The following is a 22,890-nucleotide window of genomic DNA, read 5'->3' on the forward strand; positions in this document are numbered from 1 at the left end:
CCGGGCGAGAGTGGAATTAAAAAATGGAGAGAGGGAAAGCCTCCCTTCCATTCAAATTAATTATGGGAGGAAGGATTCGGTGGAGCCGCACCAAATATTTTCTTGCAGAGAAAGCGCTTCGTGCTTGCTTTTTCAAATTTGACTGAGAGACTGCCCGGGTCTCTGGTGGGTCAGTAGGAGACAAACGATTTCCCTATTTTCTAAAATTAGCTCTGTTCTAGCATGACACCCGATGATACGTTTCGCTTGGTGAATGGATTCACCCAGTGAGTGGATTATATGGTGAAATGAGAGCTGTACATAATGGGTGCGAATGGTAACGCTTTTGTTCTTTTTTTTTGTTCAAGGGAACGAAACAAAAAAAAAAAAGTGTTTCTGTTCGGGAACAATTTTTGAATAAAAGAATGCATTTGGTAACGTTTGTTTCGGGAATAAAATATGAATAGAAACACGTTTGATAAATTTTATTCTTTTTTTTTGTTTCTTTTAATTTTTAAAACATTTTTATTTTATTTTTCATTTTCCTTTCTTTTTATTTTTTTTTTTTTTCGGCCGGTCACCGGCCCCGCGGCGACCGGCCGACGGGGCCGGCCTCGCCCGGCCACGGTGAGGCTCGCCGGCCCTCGTCGAGGCCGAGCCTCGCCGTGGTTGGACGAGCCCGGCCTCGCCTTGGTGGGCGAGCTCGGGCTCACCATGGTGGGCGAGGCCGAGCCTCGCCTTGGCCGGGCGAGCTCGGGCTCGCCATGGCTGGGCGAGCTCGAGCTCGCCCGGATCCGACGAGGCCTAGCTCGCCCAGCCAAGGCGAGGCTCGGCCTCGCCGGCGCGGGCGAGGCTCAGCCTCGACGACCCTCAACGGCTGGTCGCCGGCGATGGCCGAGGCCGGCGACTGGCGAAAGAAAAAGAAGAAAAAAAAAAAAGAAGAAGAAAAGAAGAAGAGAGAGAAGAAACGTTTCTTCATTTTTGTTTAACAAGAAACAACAAATTGTTGTTTCTTTTTTTGTTCTTATTTTGTTCCGGAAACAAAAAAACAAAATCCGTACGAAGTGTTCCGAAACGTTTCTAAGAAACGTTTCCATGCACACCCAATATTTTCTTGCCAAGAAAACAACTTTTGTGTCTAGGTGTAAGGACCAGGCTCCGGTGAGAAAATATTGGGTGATTCGGGAGCACCATGTTAGCGTAGTTCCCGACCATTCATGAAGTGCCATGTGGAGGGGTGGGCTCAATTGATATCTTCTGCCTTCTTTCCATTCTCTCTCCTCTTCCTAGCCTGCGATACTCTCTCTCCTCCTCGCTAGGAGGCCTGCACGCTCTCTCTCCTGTGCAGCGCATTTACTGCGGCTTCGTTCTTTCTCAAACGAAGGAAAGAGAAGCCCTCGGGTTGTGAAGGTAAGTAAGCAAATATTGTCCTTTCCATTTCCTTCTCTACGCATTTCCTCTTTATATGAAAATATTTCTTCCTTTACGCTAGTGTGCTACTCATATTGCCCAAGTATGCGCTAACATTGCTTAAAGAATATCATCAAATATAGGCCCACGTGCACCATTACCTCTTATTTCCAAATCTTTTCCGCTCTTTCATTTTCTTTGTCCACACACGGTGAATATTTCCCATCAATTTTATTTCCAAATATTAGCTTACAAGTTGGTTGTAGACACTCTAATTGCAAAAAAAGTTAAGATAGTGGAAATACAGTCTCAAACAAATTGATGGAATTTTCCCGAATTCCAAATTTTGCAAAGATAAGGGTCATTCGTTTTGCGGAAAATTGACCATTTCCATAAAATATTTTCCCATAAGTTATTTTTCAAGAAAAATATAATATTTTTTTCGTGTTCGGCTAAAATCTAAAAATGTTTCAAAAAATATTTTCCGGTCATTAGATAGGCGAGCTCGAGCGTTAAGCTCAAGGCTCGCCAGATCGACGAGCGTGAGTTTGAGGTCGACGAGCTTGAGGTTCACATGGTCGACAACTAGCCAAGAAAGAAAAAGATGAGAAAAAAAGAAAAAGGAAATTAAAAATAATTCAAATTAAAAAGAAAAAATAAAAATTAAAAAATAATTCAAATAAAAAAGAAAAGAAGAAGAAAAAAAAAAGGGAAGGAGGAAGTGAGAATTCGTAGATGTGTGAAGTAAGAGAGATCAAGTGAAAAAATGTTTTCCACTTTTCAAAAGTGAAAACATTTTCCTCTATTTTAGAAGACTTTTTTCCTTTGATGGAAAACATTTTCCCCAAGGAATTCAATTTTTCGTGAAACGAACGTCGTAAAATTCGGAAAACGTTTTCCCGGAAATAATTTTTCACGAAACGAATGGAGCCTAAGTGTGTAATATCCCCTTCGTTTGATTACCTTTGTAAAAAACATAAGAATATTTTCTCTTCCTTCTTCTTTTTTATGGCTCAATTGCTCTCTAAATTTCTGAAATTTTCCAATTTTAATAACCCTGCGTGGCCCATGCAATTTTTTTGCCACACGAGATATTCATTGGGCTTGAATTTCATGATTCTGCGAGTTTAGTCCAAATCAATTAAGTTTAGAACTTCAAACCACTGCCAATCCAATGCAATAATCAACAATTAATCAATGCTCATAATATTATATGTTATGCAATTTTAATTCTAATATTTATGTTTAGAGGTTAAAAATTAATCCCTTATTTTTATGCAATAAAAAGATGACCAGGCCACCAAAATTCAAGTGTCAACAATGGATTGAGTATGCATCAGGCCAGGTATAGGTAATTAGATTTATATTATGTATAAATGGATCAAAATTAATTAAATTGATCAATTTGGATCGGGTCATTTTTCACCCAACCCATCCATTTGAAGACCCCACTTTTCTCTTGTGCTTCCAAATGGGTTTCACTCTTACTGCCGCTTAGAATCAGCAGTCAAAAGCCAAGTGTGCTCATTTGCCCATGGCCTTTTTTTTTAGGAACAATTTTGAAATGTCATACTTGATTGCTACGAACTTTATCTTCAAATCAAAACTCCAGCGGTCGTAAAGCATACCTGAAAACTTTAAGTTTTTACTGCCCGGTCAAATGCAGAGCCTACGCTTGTTTATATGACCTTGCGTTTGCAGATTATTACACTTAGCGAGTCTCCCTCGTATGAGTGCAGAACCTGCAGGGTTTTAGTTATCATTTTCTGCAACACCTACGTAAGCTTATCAAATACTTTGGATTTAGTTTTCGTTGAGAGATGTTTTATAACATTATGAACGTGGGCTGAGTACTACCAAAGGAAAAGAAAAGAAAAGCTGCACCCTTTAAAATCACCTGCCCAACGACTAGTATGTCCGACCGTAGACAAGTTAACAACCAAACCACAGTTCTAGTCAATACTGGTTTCAAAAAATTAAACTACTTTCCAAGCAATGAGTGGCAAGGGAGTACAAAGAAAACGAGCCTTTTAAATATATAGGATCTATATCTCGTATACGTCACTATGCTTCATTGACAAGTCTCTTAGCTGAATGCGATTACAATGATCTTACTGAGCACTTCCTTACCAAGAAGGTAAAAGAGAGAGAACACACACACACACTCACTACAATTGGGTGCAGAGCACGATCGATCCTAGGATCACAACTCATCTTGCGACTTTCCTTCGGTTTCTTTGGTCGGCTTGGTCTTGGAAAGGGGTTTATACTTATCAGTATGGTGCATCAAGAGCAGCCATACATGAGTTATAAGCTCTCCGCCTTGCCGCAACAGGTTCTCGTGATGGTAAACTTGACATCTATATGCAGCGTGGCACAACATCTCCACCCAAATGCTGCTTATGATCTGCCACTTGTAGTTCTTGTCCTTCAGCATCGCAGCCAATTCCTGCGCATCCCGTAGCACGTGCCACTCCTTCACGATGTCATCCAGGGAGGGTTCGAGCACCTTCTCTTCTGACGACAATGTCCCCAAGGCCACATTGCGGTCTCTGTACCTGAGAAATAGCTTCAACATGGCGCAAGCATGTTCCAATGTGATGTCAGTAGTCGTTAGGGACAACGTGTAGGGTCGCAATGCCAGAAGGTATATCATGTAATTGGATAGCAGTTTGCTTCCTTTACAATACGGAGAATCAGCGCGCTCTGAAAGGAGGCAGATGTTAGTTGCCATGTGCCAAATGGTGATGCTTCTGTCAAATGTTGTCGAGATGTTCTTTTCCAACACTTCAAGCTCTTGCGTCCCCTCCACATCGCCGCTGAGTTTGTGAGCTTCAAGCGTCCACTCGCCGCGTTTGGTGAAGGGCTTTTCGTGTCTGATTGCGTTGAACTTTACAATGTTTTCCACCAGCAATTCCTTGAGAGAGCTGGGGATTTTCCGGCGAGAGGACTCCAATACCTTCTCAAGGTCACCTCTTTTTTGCCCAAGTGTTTGAGGATTCTTCCGATGGACCAGGGCCACTCATCGTTCAGGCGATGATCCAATAAGTCGAGTTGCCCAATTGAGTTCGACCACCTTTTCCGCTTCATATACTTTTCAACTAAGAAGTTCAACGGCCTTGTCAACCTGGGCCAGTTTCTTTGGTGACGGCTCATTTCCACAATGGCCCATGCCGAAAAAGGTTGTTGAACAAGTTGGTAACCTTCTAGAGTGGTGACTCCAATCAACAAAGCGTAAGTGTAGGTGATGTACATGTCTATCATGAAGGCGCTCTTGAAGTTAATGGCAAATCCACACAAGGCTGAGACTAGACAGGAAAAGCTCGTGAAGCGGCGGATGAGACCGAGCCGTTTATAGAGAATCGGTTGCTTGGTGTAAAGTACGTCATACATGAATCCAAGTTCGACCTCAGTTGTGATGAAGGCTACATCACGCCCTACAGTTAACTGAGATTCCTTTAGCGATTTCGGACGGTAGAGCCAGTTTACAATGTGGGGCTTCAAGCAATCGTACCGATAGTATGCCTTCAAGATGATCTCTTGGTCCATCGGCCATGGGGCCTGCTTGTCAAAGAACTTGCCAACAGTTTCCTCATCGAAGATATCCTTGGCTGATGCGCCCGATCTCTTCCAGTACACCAACGCGAGGGCCCAAACTGTCTCTGCTGATCGAATAATCCCGGCAACAGACAAGAAGATGTACATTAATGGGACAGGGGGCGAGCTGTCCCAGCAACGAATCAGGATCCAGATAACGAAAATGACCTTGACAGACAGACTCAGCATCTGCCGACCACTGAGCCGGTTGTCCTCGACCGAGTATGCAGTTATGGAGTCGGGGTTCCCAAGCTGCATCAAGAGCAACGGTGCCAGCGACCCCTTGAGCTCGGTAATGTAGTCAGGTCGATCAGGATTGTCAATCTGGACAAAGGTGAGCTTGCCAAGGGCGATAGTCGCAAGGTAAGAAGAGAGCAAGTAGGCGGTTTGGATGACGTATCTGGTGATGTTCGATGTCATGTACCTCCGGCGGCTGCCGAGGATGACGAGGGTGATCTGGCAAGTAAGGCTCATCGTGAGCAGCAATTGGATGCCCCATGCCTCCCAGAAATCTCTTGAGGCAGGCCATTGTCTACTGACTATGGATGATATCAGATTGAACGATTTCATGGGGACGTGATGTCTTCTGCCGTTCTCTCTGAGAACAACAATGCAAGTGAAATTAATGACGATGAGAATGGATAAACCGCCTTGGAATCATTCTGAAAAATTAATCTCTAAACTTTTTGTAGCATTCATTCAATATAATTAGTAAAATTTCGGGATCCTAACTCTGCTCTAGCCTCTAATTCTCCCATTCCAGCGAATGAGATTAATTACGTCTTGCTGTCCTGCATAAGTGAAACCCACTTGAAAAAGAGAAAGAGAAGTTTCAGAAATCTATAAGCAATGCTAGGCGCTAGTTTTGCTAGACCAGATCTACGAAATTGATATATTCAATGAGATGGCTGATTGCAGGACATCTGAAGAAGCTGACTCATATTCAAACACCCACCTACCGATTACCGCATTACTTAACACACAGATTATGTAAACCAGTTCAATACACCAAGCGTTTTCCAAACATCAAATATGAGACCATGGACACACACTCACACATTTTATATTTTGCTGAATTGTTCACCGAGACACTGCTAAAACAGAATAAATGTTCACAGACAAATGAAACTAATGACAAGATTATGAATTTTCTGGAAAAATAAAGGAAAGTACAAATTGGTCTGGCAAGAAACCGAAACCTTACTATGCTGTGTGACTCCCAAGAAGCTGACAGATTAGGTTTTGGTAATAAAGAAATAGCACTTGAGTGGTTCTGCGTTCCTAACGCTTGTGGGGAAGCTTACAAAAATATAGTTCTGAAGAGATAATAAGAGGGATTATAATAACACAGAGAGCAGTGATTTGATTACTTACTTGTAACTTTAATCAGTGATTCTTTGTGTCTTTGTTCGGCTTTCGCCAGCGACAAACCAGGTGTCAGATTTTTAACTTTACGCCGTTCGTTGGATCGATTCTCGAGGGGTGTAAACTTTGCTGAGAGTATGCAAAGAATTCACCCGTGCACTTTTTTAGATAAAAGATACCACGTAAGCTTAAACTATTGCAATTTGTGTAATCTAGGCATCAATCCCTCTCTCCAGATGAAATTCCTCGTGATCATCATGTTTTTTTAGTTTTTTTTTACATTAATCTTCATACATCCTTGTCATAGACCTTCCAAAAATCCTCCTATTTTCCTAATACCACCAACAATATCTTGCCCTACCTATACACCAAACGATGTACGCATAAAAAGTTAATAGACTACAACAGTGCGCGGACATAAATCTAAAATGACCTTATATCATTTCATTTCTTGAATTTGTGCTCTACAAAGCACGTAAGGTTGGGGAAAATTATCCAAAGCCTTGACCCTATTGCATTTTTGCCAGTTTAGTCCTCAATATTTTGATTTTGCCAATTAATTCCTAAGCATTTTTAATTTTTGCCAATTTAATTCATCTATCCAATTTTAGCTAGAAATCACTAATGTTAACGCCAGCTGTCTTTCATGGCATAGCTAGTGCAGATGCAGAAAATTTTGATAATTTTTCCATTTTTTTATAATTTTTATAATTTTTTATATCTTTTTTTTTTGTTGTCTTTTCCTATTTTTATCGAAATCGCTTGCCAACTCTCCCTGGTCACGAGCAAGGGCTGCAGGTGAGGGCTTTGCGACCCTTGCGAGGGTTGTGACCTTCACCCCCGGCCTCACCCTATAGTGCTCGAGATATCTGGGCAAGGCCATGACCCTCAGACATGATCAACAAGGGCTTCACGGCCCTTGCCAATCCCTTGCCTAGTGGTTGGCAAAGATCGGCCGCGACCCTAGTTGGACTTGGTAGGAAAAAAAGATAATAAAAATAAAGAAAAATAAAAATATAAGAAATAAAAAATTTAAAAAATTGTTCATGTTAGTGTTGATCATCTTCCGTGACACTAATGATCTATATCGGTGGATTTCAGTTAAAATTGACTGGATTGATTCAATTGATAAATTGTCAAGAGGTTTAGGACTCAATTGGCAAATTAAAATGTTTATGCTTGAAATGACAAAAATACAATAGATTTATGACTTTTTGAACAACTTTTCACATAAAATTTTCATTGTAAACTGCTTGTGGCAACAAACCTCCACTAGCAAGCACTCACTATATTGAAAAATAAGGCATGCCGGCGTAGAAAGGTTATGTTGGAAAAGATGGATCTAATATTGTTTAGGAATGCTGAGAATCCACGGCTCACAAAGAGGACGTCAGGAGGTAGGAGAGATGCAAGAGAATAGAGGGAAAAACTCCTGAGTTTTCTTGCTCTTGCCTTGATCGGTCTTTGGTCAGGATCGTTGATTGGTTTGGTAATGTAAGTAATTTGGTCCTTTATTTAAATTTATGAGTACCATCTGGATGATAAACAAAGATCACAATTTCCTCTCATTAGTATCTTTTCAAAAGTTTAATATATTCAACATGAGTTGATTGTTTATGTGAAATTTGTGATTAACCATCGTAGAACATATAAAATTAATATATTGTCTAATAATAGATGCTAGGTAAGATAAAAGGGATTTTCCTCAGACTTTTCATTTTACAAGCCAATAATACAACTAATAAGTCACAATTTGTCGTGACCCTCCCGAGGTGAGATCCTTGAGGTGGTTAACAAATTGCCCAAGTGAGCGTGGATGGTCTATCTTGCAAGGCGGCACTTACAATTGGCTCAGGTTCTCCCAAACCCTATAGGTCATGATTTGATTTGACTTAGTTAACTCTCTCTCTATATATATATATAATTTGGAGCTACTATTAACCTATTGAAGGCTGATTAGTGGTCAAGTAAAACGCAACAATGGTGACATTACTCTGGAAGCACAGGTTGGCATGCGTGCGCCCATGGCAGTTATCATCGTGGCTCAGAGAGGACTCTGCCTACTGAGTCCTAAACCGTGGCCTAGGAGCTTCTTCCCTCTGTTTTTCTTTGTCAACTCTCATTCTCTCACCGTGCTCTCAAAAAATTCCCCCAAATTCTAACGCTTTACCTTTTTTTTCAACCTTACTCTCGTCCAAATGCTCAATCCGGATCCCTAAATTTTTTTTTTTTAAAAGTACACTTTCTTCCCTCCTCTAAGTGGTCTCCTAAGTAGTACCAACACCTGACACGATACGATACATCAACACGTCGTTTTTTAGAAAAAAATAAAGAATCCTGATACGTTGGGACACATTGTATATTAAATATATATTTTTATACATACATAATAAATTATCATTTTTATAATTATTTCAATCAAATTAATTTGAATCAAATTCATAAATAATTAAATAATTAAAAAGCCTATAATGAATTTACACTAAAGACATTCATCCGCCATTTATTAACATCATTCATTGTTTCAATTTGGCAAATTCAACTTTATTTCAATAATCCATAAAACTTGAAGAAAAAACAAGCAATTCATATTCTAGACTCGCATGTTAGATATGTTGGAAGAGGAGGAAAAAACTTAGGGGGTGAATTGTGTATCACAGAAAGTGGGAGTTAGAAAAGAAGAGAATATTAGGTTTTTCTTCTTTCTCTAATTATTATTTTTATTACTGTGTTTTATTTTTTCACATATATATTTTGACCTCTCATTTATTAAATTTTTAAAATTGACTTCGATATTGGAATCATGTGTTGGAAACTCATATGTCAGAATTACGACTTGAGTGTCGGGAAAATTGACCAAGTGTCGAATTTTCCAACACGTGTTAGCCAAGTGTCCGAGAGTATCCGAGAGTGTCGGACATGTGTCAAAGTGTCTTACACAACACAAAGGCTCTTGAAGAGTGTCGGTGCTTCATAGGTGGTCTCTAGCTCACGCCCTTCACTGCCTCTATTTTTTGTGTGTTCTGATTGTTAGAGAATCAAGATCAGAAGCCAAGTCTGCAATATTGAGAAGTCAATCACAGGAGGTGAAGTCCTCGACAATTATAGATGTGGATCACCGGAAAGGCGGTCAAGAAGCAAAAAGAGTTGAAGAAATTGATAACTCATGGATAATGAGTTTCATCAACGGTGGAGATCATACAGATGTCAAAGACACGGATTACCAAAGTCTCAAGATTGCTGAGTCTCAAGATTGCTGCGGATTACCAAAGTCTCAAGATTGCTGTTCTGTTTTGCTTAGCTGTAAAGTTTGTTAGCGAAAGTTAGTTAGTTTGTTTTTCTAGTTGTTAGTCCTCTGTTTTCCGCATATATACGGAGAGGTATTGTAATCGGTTGATGATTATGGAGAACATCTTCTTTTGTTCAATTGAATGGAAATACAGAATCGAAAACTTCTTCACGAGATCATCTACTTGTCATTCTTCATCTTCATCTTCTGTATTCTTGATTCTATAAGTTCTCATGGTATCGGAAGCGGGAAGATCAACTGCGTCGAGAATAGAATCTATCAAGTAACCGGATCGTGAATCAAGCCGGAAGAAGTAGACGAACACCGAAGCCCTCGGTTCAAGGTAAACACATACGGGTTTAGAGCTCATAAGCACTACTTTGTTATCATCTTCTTCAAAGAATCATATTAATGGCGATTAGAACTCCAAAATATCCTTTTCCGATACATGTGAATATCACAAACTTCGTCACAATCAAACTTGCTGAGGACAACTTCTTATTGTGGCAAGCTCGGATCAAAGGTTTTTGAAAAGCCAAGATTTATTTGGTTTTGTTAATGGAGATATTCCTTCACCCTCTCGAATGCTGCAAACAGAGGATGAAGGTTGTGAAACCGATCTTATTAATCCCGAGTATCTTGACTGGATTAGAACAGATCGATTGATTTCATCATGGATCTCTGGGCTGTTAAAAAATATTTTGAGCCTAATCATTGGATTAGAAACATCAGCTGAAGTATGGCAAACTCTTCGAAAAGGTTTACACAAATCAATTGCTAGAGAGTTTGAATTAAGGGGAAACTGCAAACATGTCATAAGCATGAACAAACCCTTGCTGATTATCTCGGGAATATAAATCCATATGTGATCAGTTGAATGCAATAGGCAAACTGTGGATGATATAACCAAGATGTTTGGTGTATTGGAAGGTTTAGGTCAGTATGAGAACTTTCGGACAACCATATATTGTTTAAAGCCTCGGCCCAGTATGATGAGGTTATTGCTCAATTAGAAAGGTTTGAATTGAGACTCAAAAACTTTTCTAGGAGTCGGTTCAATCCGAATTTGGCGTATTTTGGACAAAGACAGTTTCGGGTTCGGTCTAAAGATGCCACAAATGAAAACTACTTTTCTCAAGCTTCGGATTTATATCTGAAGAGGAGGATACGAGAGGTGGTCGAAGCTATGGTCGTGGCGGGCGGTAACAATAGGGGTCGTGGTTTTGAGAGATATCGGAATGCAGAACGGATATCTTCGAGTCCGGGCAAGGAAATCAACACCCTAGACAGAGAAATGTTATCCCTACAACAAACCAAGGGTTTAGGCCCTATACTACTTACTCACGAGGTACCAAAATGTCAAGACTTATCCTTCTGCAAACTCAAGTAAAAATTTGCAGAATGAAAAAGAAACAAGTAGCATTCGACTAGAGTGTCAAATATGTAAAAAGTCTGGACATGATGCTCTTCGCTGCTGGTATCGGTTTGACAATTCTTATCAAACAGAAGATATTCCAGCAGCCTTGACAAAGAATGCATATTGAAGACTCAACGGGCGGTGAGTGGTATCCTGACTGGAGCTACGGCTCACATTAGTGCTGATCTGGTATGCTCCATACTTTTTCTAAATATCAAGGACATGATATCTTTGTTATGATAGGCAATGGATCATGTTTACTGTAACTCACATTGGCAACACTGGCTCAAAACAAAGAACAATACATTACCTCTTAACGATGTTCTAATTGTCCCGGAGAGATAAAGAAGAACCTCCTTTCGGTATCTAAACTCACGATGACTTCCCTTGTTCTTTTATTTTTGACAAAACTGGTGTTTATGTAAAGGACAACAATACCAACACAACCGTGAAGCTCGGAAGGAAAATTAGGGGTCTTTATCAAGCTAATCCACAAACCACGAAGCCTTCTTTACTCGGCGACAAAAAGACAGTCGGTGAAGACATATGGCATCAGCGTTTGGCTCATACAAATGCTCAAGTAGTTAAGCATCTACAAAAACGAAGCTTATACAATTTGCTTCTTCATCTCAAGTTGTTTGCGCGGCTGTCAAATAGCCAAAAGTTCAGCTCTATCATTTCCTTTTCGGATTACGTATCAAGTTCCCCATTAGAAAGAATTCATTGTGACATATGGGGACCATCACCCGATCTGTTCCTTTCAAAAGTTTAGATATTATGTGATTTTTGTTGACAATTTTTCTCGTCTTTGGGCTATATCCCATGAAGTTGAAATCTGAGTTTTATGATATATTTGTTCAATTTCAGAAGCTAGTTGAACGACAAAGTATAATCATCGATTAAAATCTTCCAGAGTGATGGAGGTGGAGAGTTCGTAAGCTTTAGATTTCAAAAATTTCTGAGTCATCATGGAATAAGACAGTTCATATCATGTCCTCACACTCCGAACAGAATGGAGTCTCTGAAAGAAAGCATCGACACATCGTTGAACTTGGATTAGCTATGCTCTATCACTCAAAAGTTCCACTTTGAGATTTTGGGTGGATGCATTTGTGACGGCTAATTACATCATCAACATTCTTCCCACACCAAAGTTGCGAGATGAACACACCCTATAGCAAACTTCATCATAGACAGCCAAGGTATGATCATTTAAGAGTATTTGGCTGTGCATGCTATCCTTGCTTAAGACCATATGCAAGTCATAAACTTGATCCTCGATCTCTTCCCCGTATCTTCTTGGGTTATAGCACTCAGCACAAAGGGTATCGATGTTTGGTCCCAACTAATAATCGTGTATACATCAGTAGGCACGTTGTCTTTGATGAGTATTCCTATCCTTTTACAAAGAAGCTGATCAATGAATATGGACATTATACAAACTTATACAAACTATGGAGTGAAGGCCTACATTTCCTTGAGTCATCAAGCACCGAGTCACCAGCTACTAGATCCACTCATCGATCGCCACACACCCGATCCATCTGATTTCCATGATTGCTGTACCTATCATCCTTGTCACAGAGACAGCAATCTCGAGATCATTTCCTCAAGGAATATGCAAGATGAGACAATGACAGAAGGACAATTTATAGATGCTTTGTGCCTCAACATTGTTCTATTTCTCAAGAACAAAATACTACCGGTTCCTTATCCTCACACAATGATCTACGAGCTGAAGGAAGTTCTAATGAAAGGCACTCCAACTCCAATTCCATTCTGTCATCCTCTCAAGGTACAAGTAATACTCATCATATGCAAACTCGACTAAAGTCTGGAATTCAAAAACCAAATCCAAAGTATGCTTATTTAGCTGATTATCCGTTCTATGGAACCAAAGTCTATCAAGTCAGCTTTAGCTAATCAAGCTGGTATAGGGCTATGAAAGAAGAGATGGATGCACTTGCTGAAAATCAAACATGGACATTGATTCCTAGAACTAACCGGATGCATGTAATAGGCTGCGAGATGGGTCTATAAGACCAAACTCACACCAAATGGCGTCTTGACGGACTCAAAGCTCGTCTAGTCGCCAAAGGCTTTCACCAAGAAGAAGGACTAGACTTCACCGAGACTTTCAGTCCGGTTGTGAAACACACAACAATTCGAATAGTGTTATCTCTTGCTATGATAAGACACTTTGGCCAATACACCAGCTTGATGTTAAGAATGCTTTTCTTCATGGAGATTTGAACGAGGCAGTGTACATGGAACAGCCACCTGGCTTTATCGGTCCTCATCGGTCAAACCATGTCTTTTACTCCACAAGTCTCTATATGGTCTTCGACAAGCACCAAGAGCTTGGTTTGATAAATTCAGCAAGTTTTTAATCGAAAATGGTTTCTTACGCAGCACAGCCGATCCATCGTTATTTGTTCTACATACAAATTCACATACGTTCTCTTGCTCCTATATGTTGATGATATCATCTTGGTAGGAGTTCACCACATCTCTTAACGATCTTATTCGAAACTTAGTCTTCAGTTTCATATGAAAGATCTTGGGTATCTTCACTATTTTTTGGGTATTGAGGCCAAACGAACTTCACAGACTCTCTTTCTGTGTCAAACTAAATATGCTATTGACTTGTTGAAACGAGCTTATATGGCCGACTGTAAACCAGTCTCAACACCTCTGCCTCTTCGATCAATCTCCATGGCGACACTTTGCAAATCTACTTACGATCCTATGGAATACGAAGCTTGGTTGGTGCTCTTCAATACTTAACCATTACTCGACCGATCGGCATTTGCTACTAATCTTCTCTGTCAAAAGATGCAACAGCCCTCTTGTTGGAGATTTCCATCGTTAAAAGAGTACTTAGATATGTCAAAGGTACTATACATCTTGGAATCTATCTCCATTCTCAAAGTTCAGTACATCTCTATGGTTTCTCGATGCGGATTGGGCTGGTTGTCCAACAACACGACGTGTCCACAACAGGTTTTTGCACGTTTCTTGGATCCAATCTACTATCCTGGTCGGCCAAGAAGCAACCTACTGTTTCTAGATCTTCAGGCGAAGCGAGTATCGTGCACTTGCTTCGACCACGGCTGAACTCACTGGATCACATTTGTGCTACGAGATATAGGGATTTCTCTTCAGCCACCTACTACTATATATTGTGACAACAAATCAGCAATTTCTCTCACCGCCAATCCAATATTACATGCTCGAACCAAGCACATTGAAGTTGACTTTCACTTTGTCCGTGAGAAAGTCTCTTCGGATCTATTCGTATTCGGTATATTTCTACTCATCTACAATTAGCTGATATATTTACCAAGTCTCTATCCCGCTTATCTCATCTTACTCTCATAACCAAATTGGGAATCGAATCCTTTACTCCTCCCAATTTGAGGGGGAATGTTAGAGAATCAAGATCAAAACCAAGTTTGCTATATTGAGAAGTCAATCACGGGAGGTGAAGTCCTCGACAATTATAGATGTGGATCACCGGAAGGCGGTCAAGAAGCAAAAAGAGTTGAAGAAATTGATAACTCATGGATAATGAGTTTCATCAACGGTGGAGATCATACAGATGTCAAAGACACGGATTACCAAAGTCTCAAGATTGCTGAGTCTCAAGATTGCTGCGGATTACCAAAGTCTCAAGATTGCTGTTCTGTTTTGCTTAGCTGTAAAGTTTGTTAGCGAAAGTTAGTTAGTTTGTTTTTCTAGTTGTTAGTCCTCTGTTTTCCGCATATATACAGAGAGGTATTGTAATCGGTTGATGATTATGGAGAACATCTTCTTTTGTTCAATTGAATGGAAATACAGAATCGAAAACTTCTTCACAGATCATCTACTGTCATTCTTCATCTTCATCTTCTGTATTCTTGATTCTATAAGTTCTCACTGATAGTTTGCCTGTTGCCGCTCGTTTCATTTCTTCAAGTCTCTGCTCAAACTCCATTATTCCTTAAATTCTGCTCACACTTTTGTAGGCCCCAAATTTGCAAGTTCTAATTGACGTCAACATAATTTTCTTTTAAGTTCTCTTCACATCTTCGTCCGAGTGTCCTTCCTTTTCGTGGAGTCTGCTTTTTCTTCATCGAGTCCTCTTGTTCTTCATCCAAGTGTCCTTCTTCTTCTTCGTCAAGCTTCATTGGGCAGTTCGGTTCGTGATTCTTGGCATGATTGGCGAGGCAAAAGCACTTTCGACAAGTGCTATCAGACGGAGTTCCAGGAAGCGACGACTTAGGGGAGGAGGAGAGCTTCTTGTTGTTAGTGAGTTGGGTGGTCAGTATAAAGATAGTTTTGAGGATGTTAAAGCCGTAAGCAATTGAGAAATCTCGTCGTTTCCATTTTCGGGATACTCGTATTCTGCATGCTTTGTAAGAACTTGAGAAGATGCTGCCACTTTATTGTTCTGTCGTGATCAGCGACTTGTGTACAGAATTCATGCATCGTTTTTTAGCTTGTCAGTGGCCGTCATCCAGCTTCTTCTCTTTTTCATTCTTATTAATGATCTCAGAGTTGAGTATTGATTTGTGTTAATTGAGAATTGATTTGTGTTAATTCAATCTCATTGATAGATGAATAATATTAGAAGTGGAAATAGAGGTTATCAAGCATAGCTAGCCGTTCTTACCTATTGCCACAATATTAGAGAAACAAGTCGAAGTTTTGGATTCTTCTTGTAAATTTCCAGAGTTTCTACATTCCTTAAATACTGTTTAGCGATATTTATTTCGAACTCAATTGCAATTCTTCTAGCGGACATACAGAAGTAACAATCGTGACAATTGAGGCTCTGCCATTTTGTTTCTAGGCAGGCATGAAGGATCGAAACACGGGCGCCTTAATTCCACTTTGCAGTTTGACATGTAGTGGATAGATGATCTCAGCTTGGTAAATCTGGTGTTTTTGATTGCATAGGAGAAAAAGGAAAATATACGATGAAATAAATTTTCAGTCACGTTCTCTTTTATAAACAACATAAATTGACTGCAAGATCCGACATCATATGATTTGCACCTCAACCTATTAGGAGTGAGCATGGTCCGGGTTGGGCCGGTTCACCCCCTAACCCTAGGACCAACTCACACAGTGCCGGTCCTCAATTTTTGGGACCGAGGCCTGACGGATGCTCATCCCTACAACTTATTAGGAGTCGATGAACTAAGTTGTACAAAGATGAAAGTAAGCCGGTCATTCTGAATGAGAAGTGCTAAACATGTACCCAAACACTACGGTGTGGAGTTTTGCTTTTTGACTGATTTGATAAGATCATTTCGAGTGCATGAATTGTAAAATTATTTGGCATTAATACCAACTATTCCAAAAGTTTAAGTTACAAAATGCAAAGCATTTAATGATTATATATTCTAATATTCTACCTCAAACGTAGGCTAGGCTTTTGCTAAATACTAAAGTGTGGGTGGAAAATATAAAATTACTGATACAAATAAAAAACTTAAGATATTTTATTTTGATATCATATGTCAAGGCCAGCTGCGGTTTAATATTTATATATTATAATATAAATAAAAAACCCAACCACGCGTGACAAGACGAAGTTCATTTATGGATTGTCAAATATATTAGTATCTCTCTTCCCCATAAAAACCCTTTGGATGCAACTAGAAAGACCTTTTCTCGCTGGGTGAGGTGTGGCCGAGGCGGTGGTGTTGGCGGTATCTTCAGAAAGCTCGTCATCGCTCGAACGGTGCTTGTCGGTCTTGTGAGCCAATAGGAGCCACACATGAGTGATGAGCTCGCCTCCTTTTCTCAATAGCATGCCATGGTGATACACATGACACTTGGATGCTCCATGACACAGCATCTCCACCCAGATGCTGCTAATGAGCTCCCACTTGTTGTCCATCGACCTTAGGTCGACCACAAGCTTTTGCACATCCAACAACACGTGCCAGTCGCGAGTGATCCTCGTCTCCTTGCTTGGTTTGACGGGGGGTGGCACCTCTCCATCCTGTGACGACAGTGTGCTAATTGCGTCTTTATAGTCTCGGAACCTTAAGAAAGGCCTCAGGGTGCAACAAGCGTACTCCAACGTAATGTCGGCAGTGTTGAGGGTCAACATGTAAGGATGCCGAGCCAGGAGGTACATCATGTAGTCCGATAAGAGTTTGCTTCCTCTGCAAGCGTCGGAGTTCTCGCTCTCCAATGAGTGCAGGATTTGCGTTGCAATGTGCCAGATAATGATGCTCTGATCGAAAATCCTCTCGATGCTACCGCTCAGTCCTTGTTTCTCTTGGACGTCTTGAGTCTCGAGCGTCCACTTGCCTCTTTCTTTGAAGGGCCGGTGGTCTCTTTTCTTCTCTAGCTCCGTCATCGTTTGAACCACCAGCACCTTGAGCCACGAGGGGATGGCCTGGCGGGAGCAAAACGGATCCCACCTGATAGTCTTCATTTCGTCAAACCAATCAAGTACCGTGGCAATGGGCTTCGGATATTCTTTGTTTGAGCGGTTGTGGTCTAACAAATTGAGCTGCCCTATCGACGTCGACCATCTTTTCTTCCTCATGCACCGATCGGCTAGATATGGAAGGAGCCTTTGGACAAGCGGCACCTTAAGGTGCATACTCATCTTCACCACTGCCCAATCCGAAAAAGGCAGCGCCATGATTTGATAAAGCTCGAGAGATGTGACTGCCATCAGTAATGCGTAGGTATAGGTGACATACATATCGATCAGGAAGGCATTCTTGAAGATGATGGCGAATGCACACAAGGCAGACACCAAGCAGAAGAAGCCGAGGAATTGGCATATGAGGCCGAATATGGTGTACAGAGCGGGCGCTTTAGTGTAGAGCACATCGAACATGAAGTTCAGTTCGATCTCGGTCATGGTGAAAGCACGGTTGGCATGGTAATCATCGATGGACATCCAATCGCGCGATATGAATAGAGGGTGGTACAGCCAGTTCTGGAGGTGGGGCTTCAGACATTCAAACCGAAAGTACGCCCTCAAGATGTCCTTTGCAGAGTCGAACTTGTCGTCCTCGGGGAACTCTTTGAACTTTCTCGGAATCTCGGTTACCTCATTGATGTCCTCAGCGGTCACGCTCGAGTTCTCATCATACACGGAGTAGAGAACCCAGACCCATCTCACCGACTTCCCAATTCCAACCACAGACAAGGGGAAGTACAGCCATGAGACGGGGGACGAGCGGTCCCCACATCGAACCAGAATGCAAACCACTACGACGGCCGTAACCCCAATGTTGAGCACCTGTCTCTTTCCCAGCCGGTCATCTTCCACCGCATAGGCTGTCATGCCGTCTACGTACCCGAGCTGCATCAGAAGCAACGGGGCCAACAGCCCTTCCAACACCACATCATAACCCGGATTCTCAGGATCATCGATGCGGACCACAGTAAGCTTGCCCAGCGCCATTGTTGCGAAGTAAGGAAGGAGTAAGTATGTGGCCCATATGATGAATGTAGCTAAATTCGACGTCATATATTTCCGATGGCTGCCTAATATTGCGAGAACAATCTGGCAGGCAAAGCTTAAGGTGAACAATAACTGAATCCCACACACCTCCCACAGGCCTTTTAACAGTTGCAACACGGGGTTCAAACTCATGGCAGCTTCGTTCAGGTGTGCTCACTAGACATCAATGCAAATGCAGAGTGAGGTTCACATTGCTTAGGAAGAACAATTACAAAAAGCTTTCACAAGACTGCACAAATTCATACAATATTGCATCCGTTAATTCTCTCAATCTATAAGAATCTCGCACCTTTGAATTCAATAGTGTGCACATTGCTTATCCTACAAGTTATGCATAAGTAGGACTCTAGATTTTCATTCCGTATTGGATGCAGCATATGTGTGAAGTGACCCACCGGTCAAACACGACGTGCGTAATTTTTATTTTTTTTAAAAAATGCTTTGTTAAGTTCTTTGTGTTTTACTTGTTGATGATGATTGTCAAGCGTTACAAATAGAAAGGAAGATTCACAATGCAAATAAAATTCCTTTTGATAATTGTAAGTTTATTTAGTTCATTGGAAGTCCACGCAACGAGAGTGCGTAGGTATTTTTGTTTTTCTTAAGACTATTTGTTTACACTTAAGCAAAAATAAAAAATAAAATTATTTTTTTGCCTGTCAAATTTGAAAGAATAAATTTTTTTGAATAAACTACATATTAATAATTGAATATTGTGGAATTGTCAGGAGTTTTGAATGTTAAAAAGAATAATATTATCCGTGATCAGCAAAATTAAGAATTAAATGAAAAGTAAAAAGTAAAATAAATACAAACGATTATAACTATTCAAAATAGATTGATAGAAGGAAAAAGTCCCATCATAGTTATCCACTTTCCCAGCTCTTTCCATGTTCATCTCTCTTTCCTTTCCTAGAGTTGGTGATTGTATTTTCTTTTGCGACTCCACCTTCTATTTTCTTTCTTTTTCATTTATGATAGTGATCATCTAGACCTTCACTATCTATGAAGAAGCTTCGGTACAAATTTGTGCCGTTAGCCGTCCACCTTCTTATGAGTCTTCCTTGATTTTTCAAAATAATGAACTGGCTATACTCACTACAATTTGGTGTATATGGAAAAATGTTGCACTAAAGCATTTTCTCAAATCAGATAAAAAATTTTAGGAGAGTAACAACTTAAGGAAAATTCCCAAAGGAAAGAATGATCTATTCCAAGTAAATTTCCAATTACAAAAGCAAAAAAATGACACTTCTAAGCTTTGCTTTTTTGAAGCCGCTTTTGATCATTCTTAAAACCATCGACTATCTACGTGGGCTTGGGAATGCGAATTATTGGTGTTCCAACTGGTTTTGTCATCGTAGATTCTTGGTTTACTAATGGTAATTACAAAAGGAAAAAATTGGAAATAAGGATTTAATTGTAATTTCTTGCATATTCCGAAGATTTTACATTAATTTTTTAGGAATTTAGTTATGACAATAACAAATAATTAAGAATTTCATTTTCCGGCAAAAGAACATTTTTTGGTATTTTGAGTTTTATTCATCTTTTACTAGGTTTTCAATGTTGACTATTCAGGGATCGAAGAAAGAAAATATAGAAGTTAATTTGGGGAAAAAGGAATAAATTTCCTCCACTCTTCTACTATAACTATTTGTCTTTTCTATAAATTTACTCGGACTCAATTTTGATGCTTAAAAAAGTTGTTTTGGCAAGCTTTTCTCGGGAAAGTTTGATCTTGTCAAATTTGAGCAAGTTATGAATTATTTGGCAATCTGGATAATTTCATTTTTGGGATTTTCCTTATATTCGCCTCCACATTCTATTAAAACAAAAGGAAAAGAAAAAAAAAAAGGTAAACGAGTGGTAATATGGGACCATAAAGTAGAGGTGTGTAACCCCATAAATGATGGTTCCAAGTTTTTGGACTCTAAAACCCATTTTATAGGCTTTTGAAACCACCTTGGAACTTGGAATTATTGTTCCATTCAAAAGTATCCTAAAGTACCTCGTATTTATTCAATTGTTTTTTGTTTTTATCATTGAACAAAAAATGCAGTTGTTCTAGTTACTCACATTGAACATTCAACATAACACCTAAATGAATTACATGTTAAAAACAATTTTGATGTCTAATGGTAACAATCCTAAAACGTCTATAACATCAAAGGCAAAAAAATATATAAATTAACCAATTTCTGTTTGTTGGTTAAATTCATGAGTTGAGGCAACAACCTATCACAATGATATGAACTAAAATGAAGTCAAGCTCGTCACACATACTCGCACACATGTAGTACGTGCGGAGAGAGACAGAAAGAGAATCATTTTCTAAATGAGATTGGAGATTATTAATTAATTAGAGTTTTCACACATAAATGTATGAAACACTTCATAAGGAAAAAACCGAGAGAGAGAGAGAGAGAGAGAGTTATTTTCTAAATGAGGTTGGAGATTATTGATTAATTAGAGTTTTCACACATTAATGTATGAATCACTTCATAAGAAAAAAAAACAAATAATCATAAACAATTAAGTACGCATTTTTTTTTTTTTAAAACAACATGCAGGGTTCCTGCAAAGGGTACATAGTGATATGGAACATCCCTTATGCTCACTTTTACCGCAATTTTAGAGCTGGAACCTAATCTGTGAGTTCTACTTCCGATTATGAAACCTACCCAACTTGTTCTCTAAGGTCCACGGATTCCGCATATCCTCTGCACACCCGTAGCATTTAGTATTGAAAGAAACTCGTCCTAATTTTGGGTCTTGCCTTCATTAACTAAGGCCTTTTTCTTTTCTAATTTTGGGAGTTTTAATACTTTAAATCTTTGTGATGGGTAGTAAAATAGATGTGTCGCCCAATGAGAACGCCATATTTCAACTTGCCTGTGGCCTTATACTATATTTACCAAAATACAATACAACAATAGATTAGATGACTTCAGATGCATTTGCTGTCAGGTTGGATTTTCAAAATTTTAAGTGAAAGCTGCTTCTCAACTCCAAAAATAATTCGTGTAACCCTACCACATCTCTAACCCTGCAGACTTCTTGGATCCCATTCACATAGGAAAGATTGCATTCGATAGCACATTTGCTATACTTTTCCTGACATGGCAAGCTTTAAATGTCAAAGGTGACAGGTTGTGAAGGGTCATAATTTCTACTGGTAGTTCTTTCACCGATTAGAAAATGAACATCGATAACAAACATAAACATGTGCTATAACTTGTAGAGAGCATGGTTAAGTGTACTAACCAACAAATTACAGTACGATAATCACTTGCCGAAACATCCAAAGCATAGGGAGCATACATACATCTGTCCCTGAAGTAATATGGGTTAGTAAGCACGAACAAGCAAATGCAAGCTAACTAAAATAACAAGCAAGAAAGAGGTGCAACAGAACACAAGACTAGCGCCAGGAAACCTGAACTCGAGGGCTGATGAATCCCAGAAGTACGATTCAGAAGACAACGACACCGACTTCTGAAGAATTGGAGAAACTGAAGCTGAGAAAAGCAACGAAGATCTTTGTCCTAATAAACATCGAGAAGGAACAAATAATAGGAATAGGTGACTTCCTCTCTTAGCTAGCTGAGCACTGGCGTCTTAACAGACACAGCAATTGACTGTTTGTTCGAACCTCCATTATAAAGTAAGAAAAAGAAACGCGAAGGAATAAACAAGGACAAAAAGATAAAGTAATATGATATGGCATGGGATTTTGATTCTTTGCTGTCGACTTTCGGCTGAGCCTCTTTTTCTCTTTTTGTTTGGCCCAGTCAGTACATAAACATGTCTGAAGCTTCGGTCTCTATCTTTATGGTAACTCGTGATTCTCGTTCTATATTGCAGTTTTAGCTCTTGAATTGGGAAAATGATAGACTACTCTAACACTAGCCTCGAGTCTCGATAAAATTACAAGAAGACTTCAGGTTCTTTTTATTTCCTGGAATAATTGACACAAATGATAAATATTTGATAAGGAAACTATTTTAAAGAAACGTGGTTTAATTTCCTAGTGTCTAGTAGAATTTTAGGAATGAGCTAAAAATTATTATTGGAAGTCTAGTATCAGAAAATGCAAGGAAATTGTCAAATCAGTCATAAACTTATTGTACAAATATCACTTCAATCTTACACTTTCCAATTTTGCAAATTTAGTAACATTTGTTTGAAATTTCAATGTAATCATTCTAACCAGTTTTCGATAGAAATTGTTGACGTGGCAGTATGTCACACAGGCCGGCCAAAAATGACCGGATCGTCATGTTAGCTATTTTTAATGAATTGACCAGAAAGACTATATTGGAATTTCGTGCAAAAGTTTATGACTAA

At 39.6% G+C, this 22,890-nt stretch overlaps 2 protein-coding genes across 2 annotated transcripts; both read right to left on the reverse strand.

The window, feature by feature from the left end:
• Nucleotides 1-3,592: 3,592 nt before the first annotated feature.
• LOC104439142 lies at nucleotides 3,593-6,277 on the reverse strand. The gene is made up of 3 exons (XM_039309636.1): nucleotides 6,191-6,277; nucleotides 4,349-5,584; nucleotides 3,593-4,265 (listed from the first exon to the last, which is right to left on the reverse strand). Exons 2-3 carry the CDS (start codon nucleotides 5,554-5,556, stop codon nucleotides 3,593-3,595), a joined length of 1,881 nt encoding a protein of 626 aa, XP_039165570.1. The 5' UTR covers nucleotides 5,557-5,584; nucleotides 6,191-6,277.
• A 10,343-nt stretch (nucleotides 6,278-16,620) lies between these two features.
• LOC104439141 lies at nucleotides 16,621-22,153 on the reverse strand. The gene is made up of 3 exons (XM_010052251.3): nucleotides 21,980-22,153; nucleotides 21,808-21,876; nucleotides 16,621-18,696 (listed from the first exon to the last, which is right to left on the reverse strand). Exon 3 carries the CDS (start codon nucleotides 18,670-18,672, stop codon nucleotides 16,645-16,647), a length of 2,028 nt encoding a protein of 675 aa, XP_010050553.3. The 5' UTR covers nucleotides 18,673-18,696; nucleotides 21,808-21,876; nucleotides 21,980-22,153; the 3' UTR covers nucleotides 16,621-16,644.
• Between the last annotated feature and the right edge of the window lie 737 nt (nucleotides 22,154-22,890).

Source organism: Eucalyptus grandis, chromosome 3 (assembly GCF_016545825.1).
Source record: "Eucalyptus grandis isolate ANBG69807.140 chromosome 3, ASM1654582v1, whole genome shotgun sequence".
Taxonomy (NCBI): Eukaryota; Viridiplantae; Streptophyta; class Magnoliopsida; order Myrtales; family Myrtaceae; genus Eucalyptus; species Eucalyptus grandis.

Excerpts from the sequence above, each read along its gene's own strand:
- LOC104439142 (XM_039309636.1), bottom strand. The coding sequence starts at position 5,556 with ATGAAATCGTTCAATCTGATATCATCCATAGTCAGTAGACAATGGCCT. Across the intron at positions 4,266-4,348 it reads AAAGAGGTGACCTTGAGAAG|ACACGAAAAGCCCTTCACCA; the intron begins GTATTGGAGTCC and ends CAACGCAATCAG.
- LOC104439141 (XM_010052251.3), bottom strand. The coding sequence starts at position 18,672 with ATGAGTTTGAACCCCGTGTTGCAACTGTTAAAAGGCCTGTGGGAGGTG.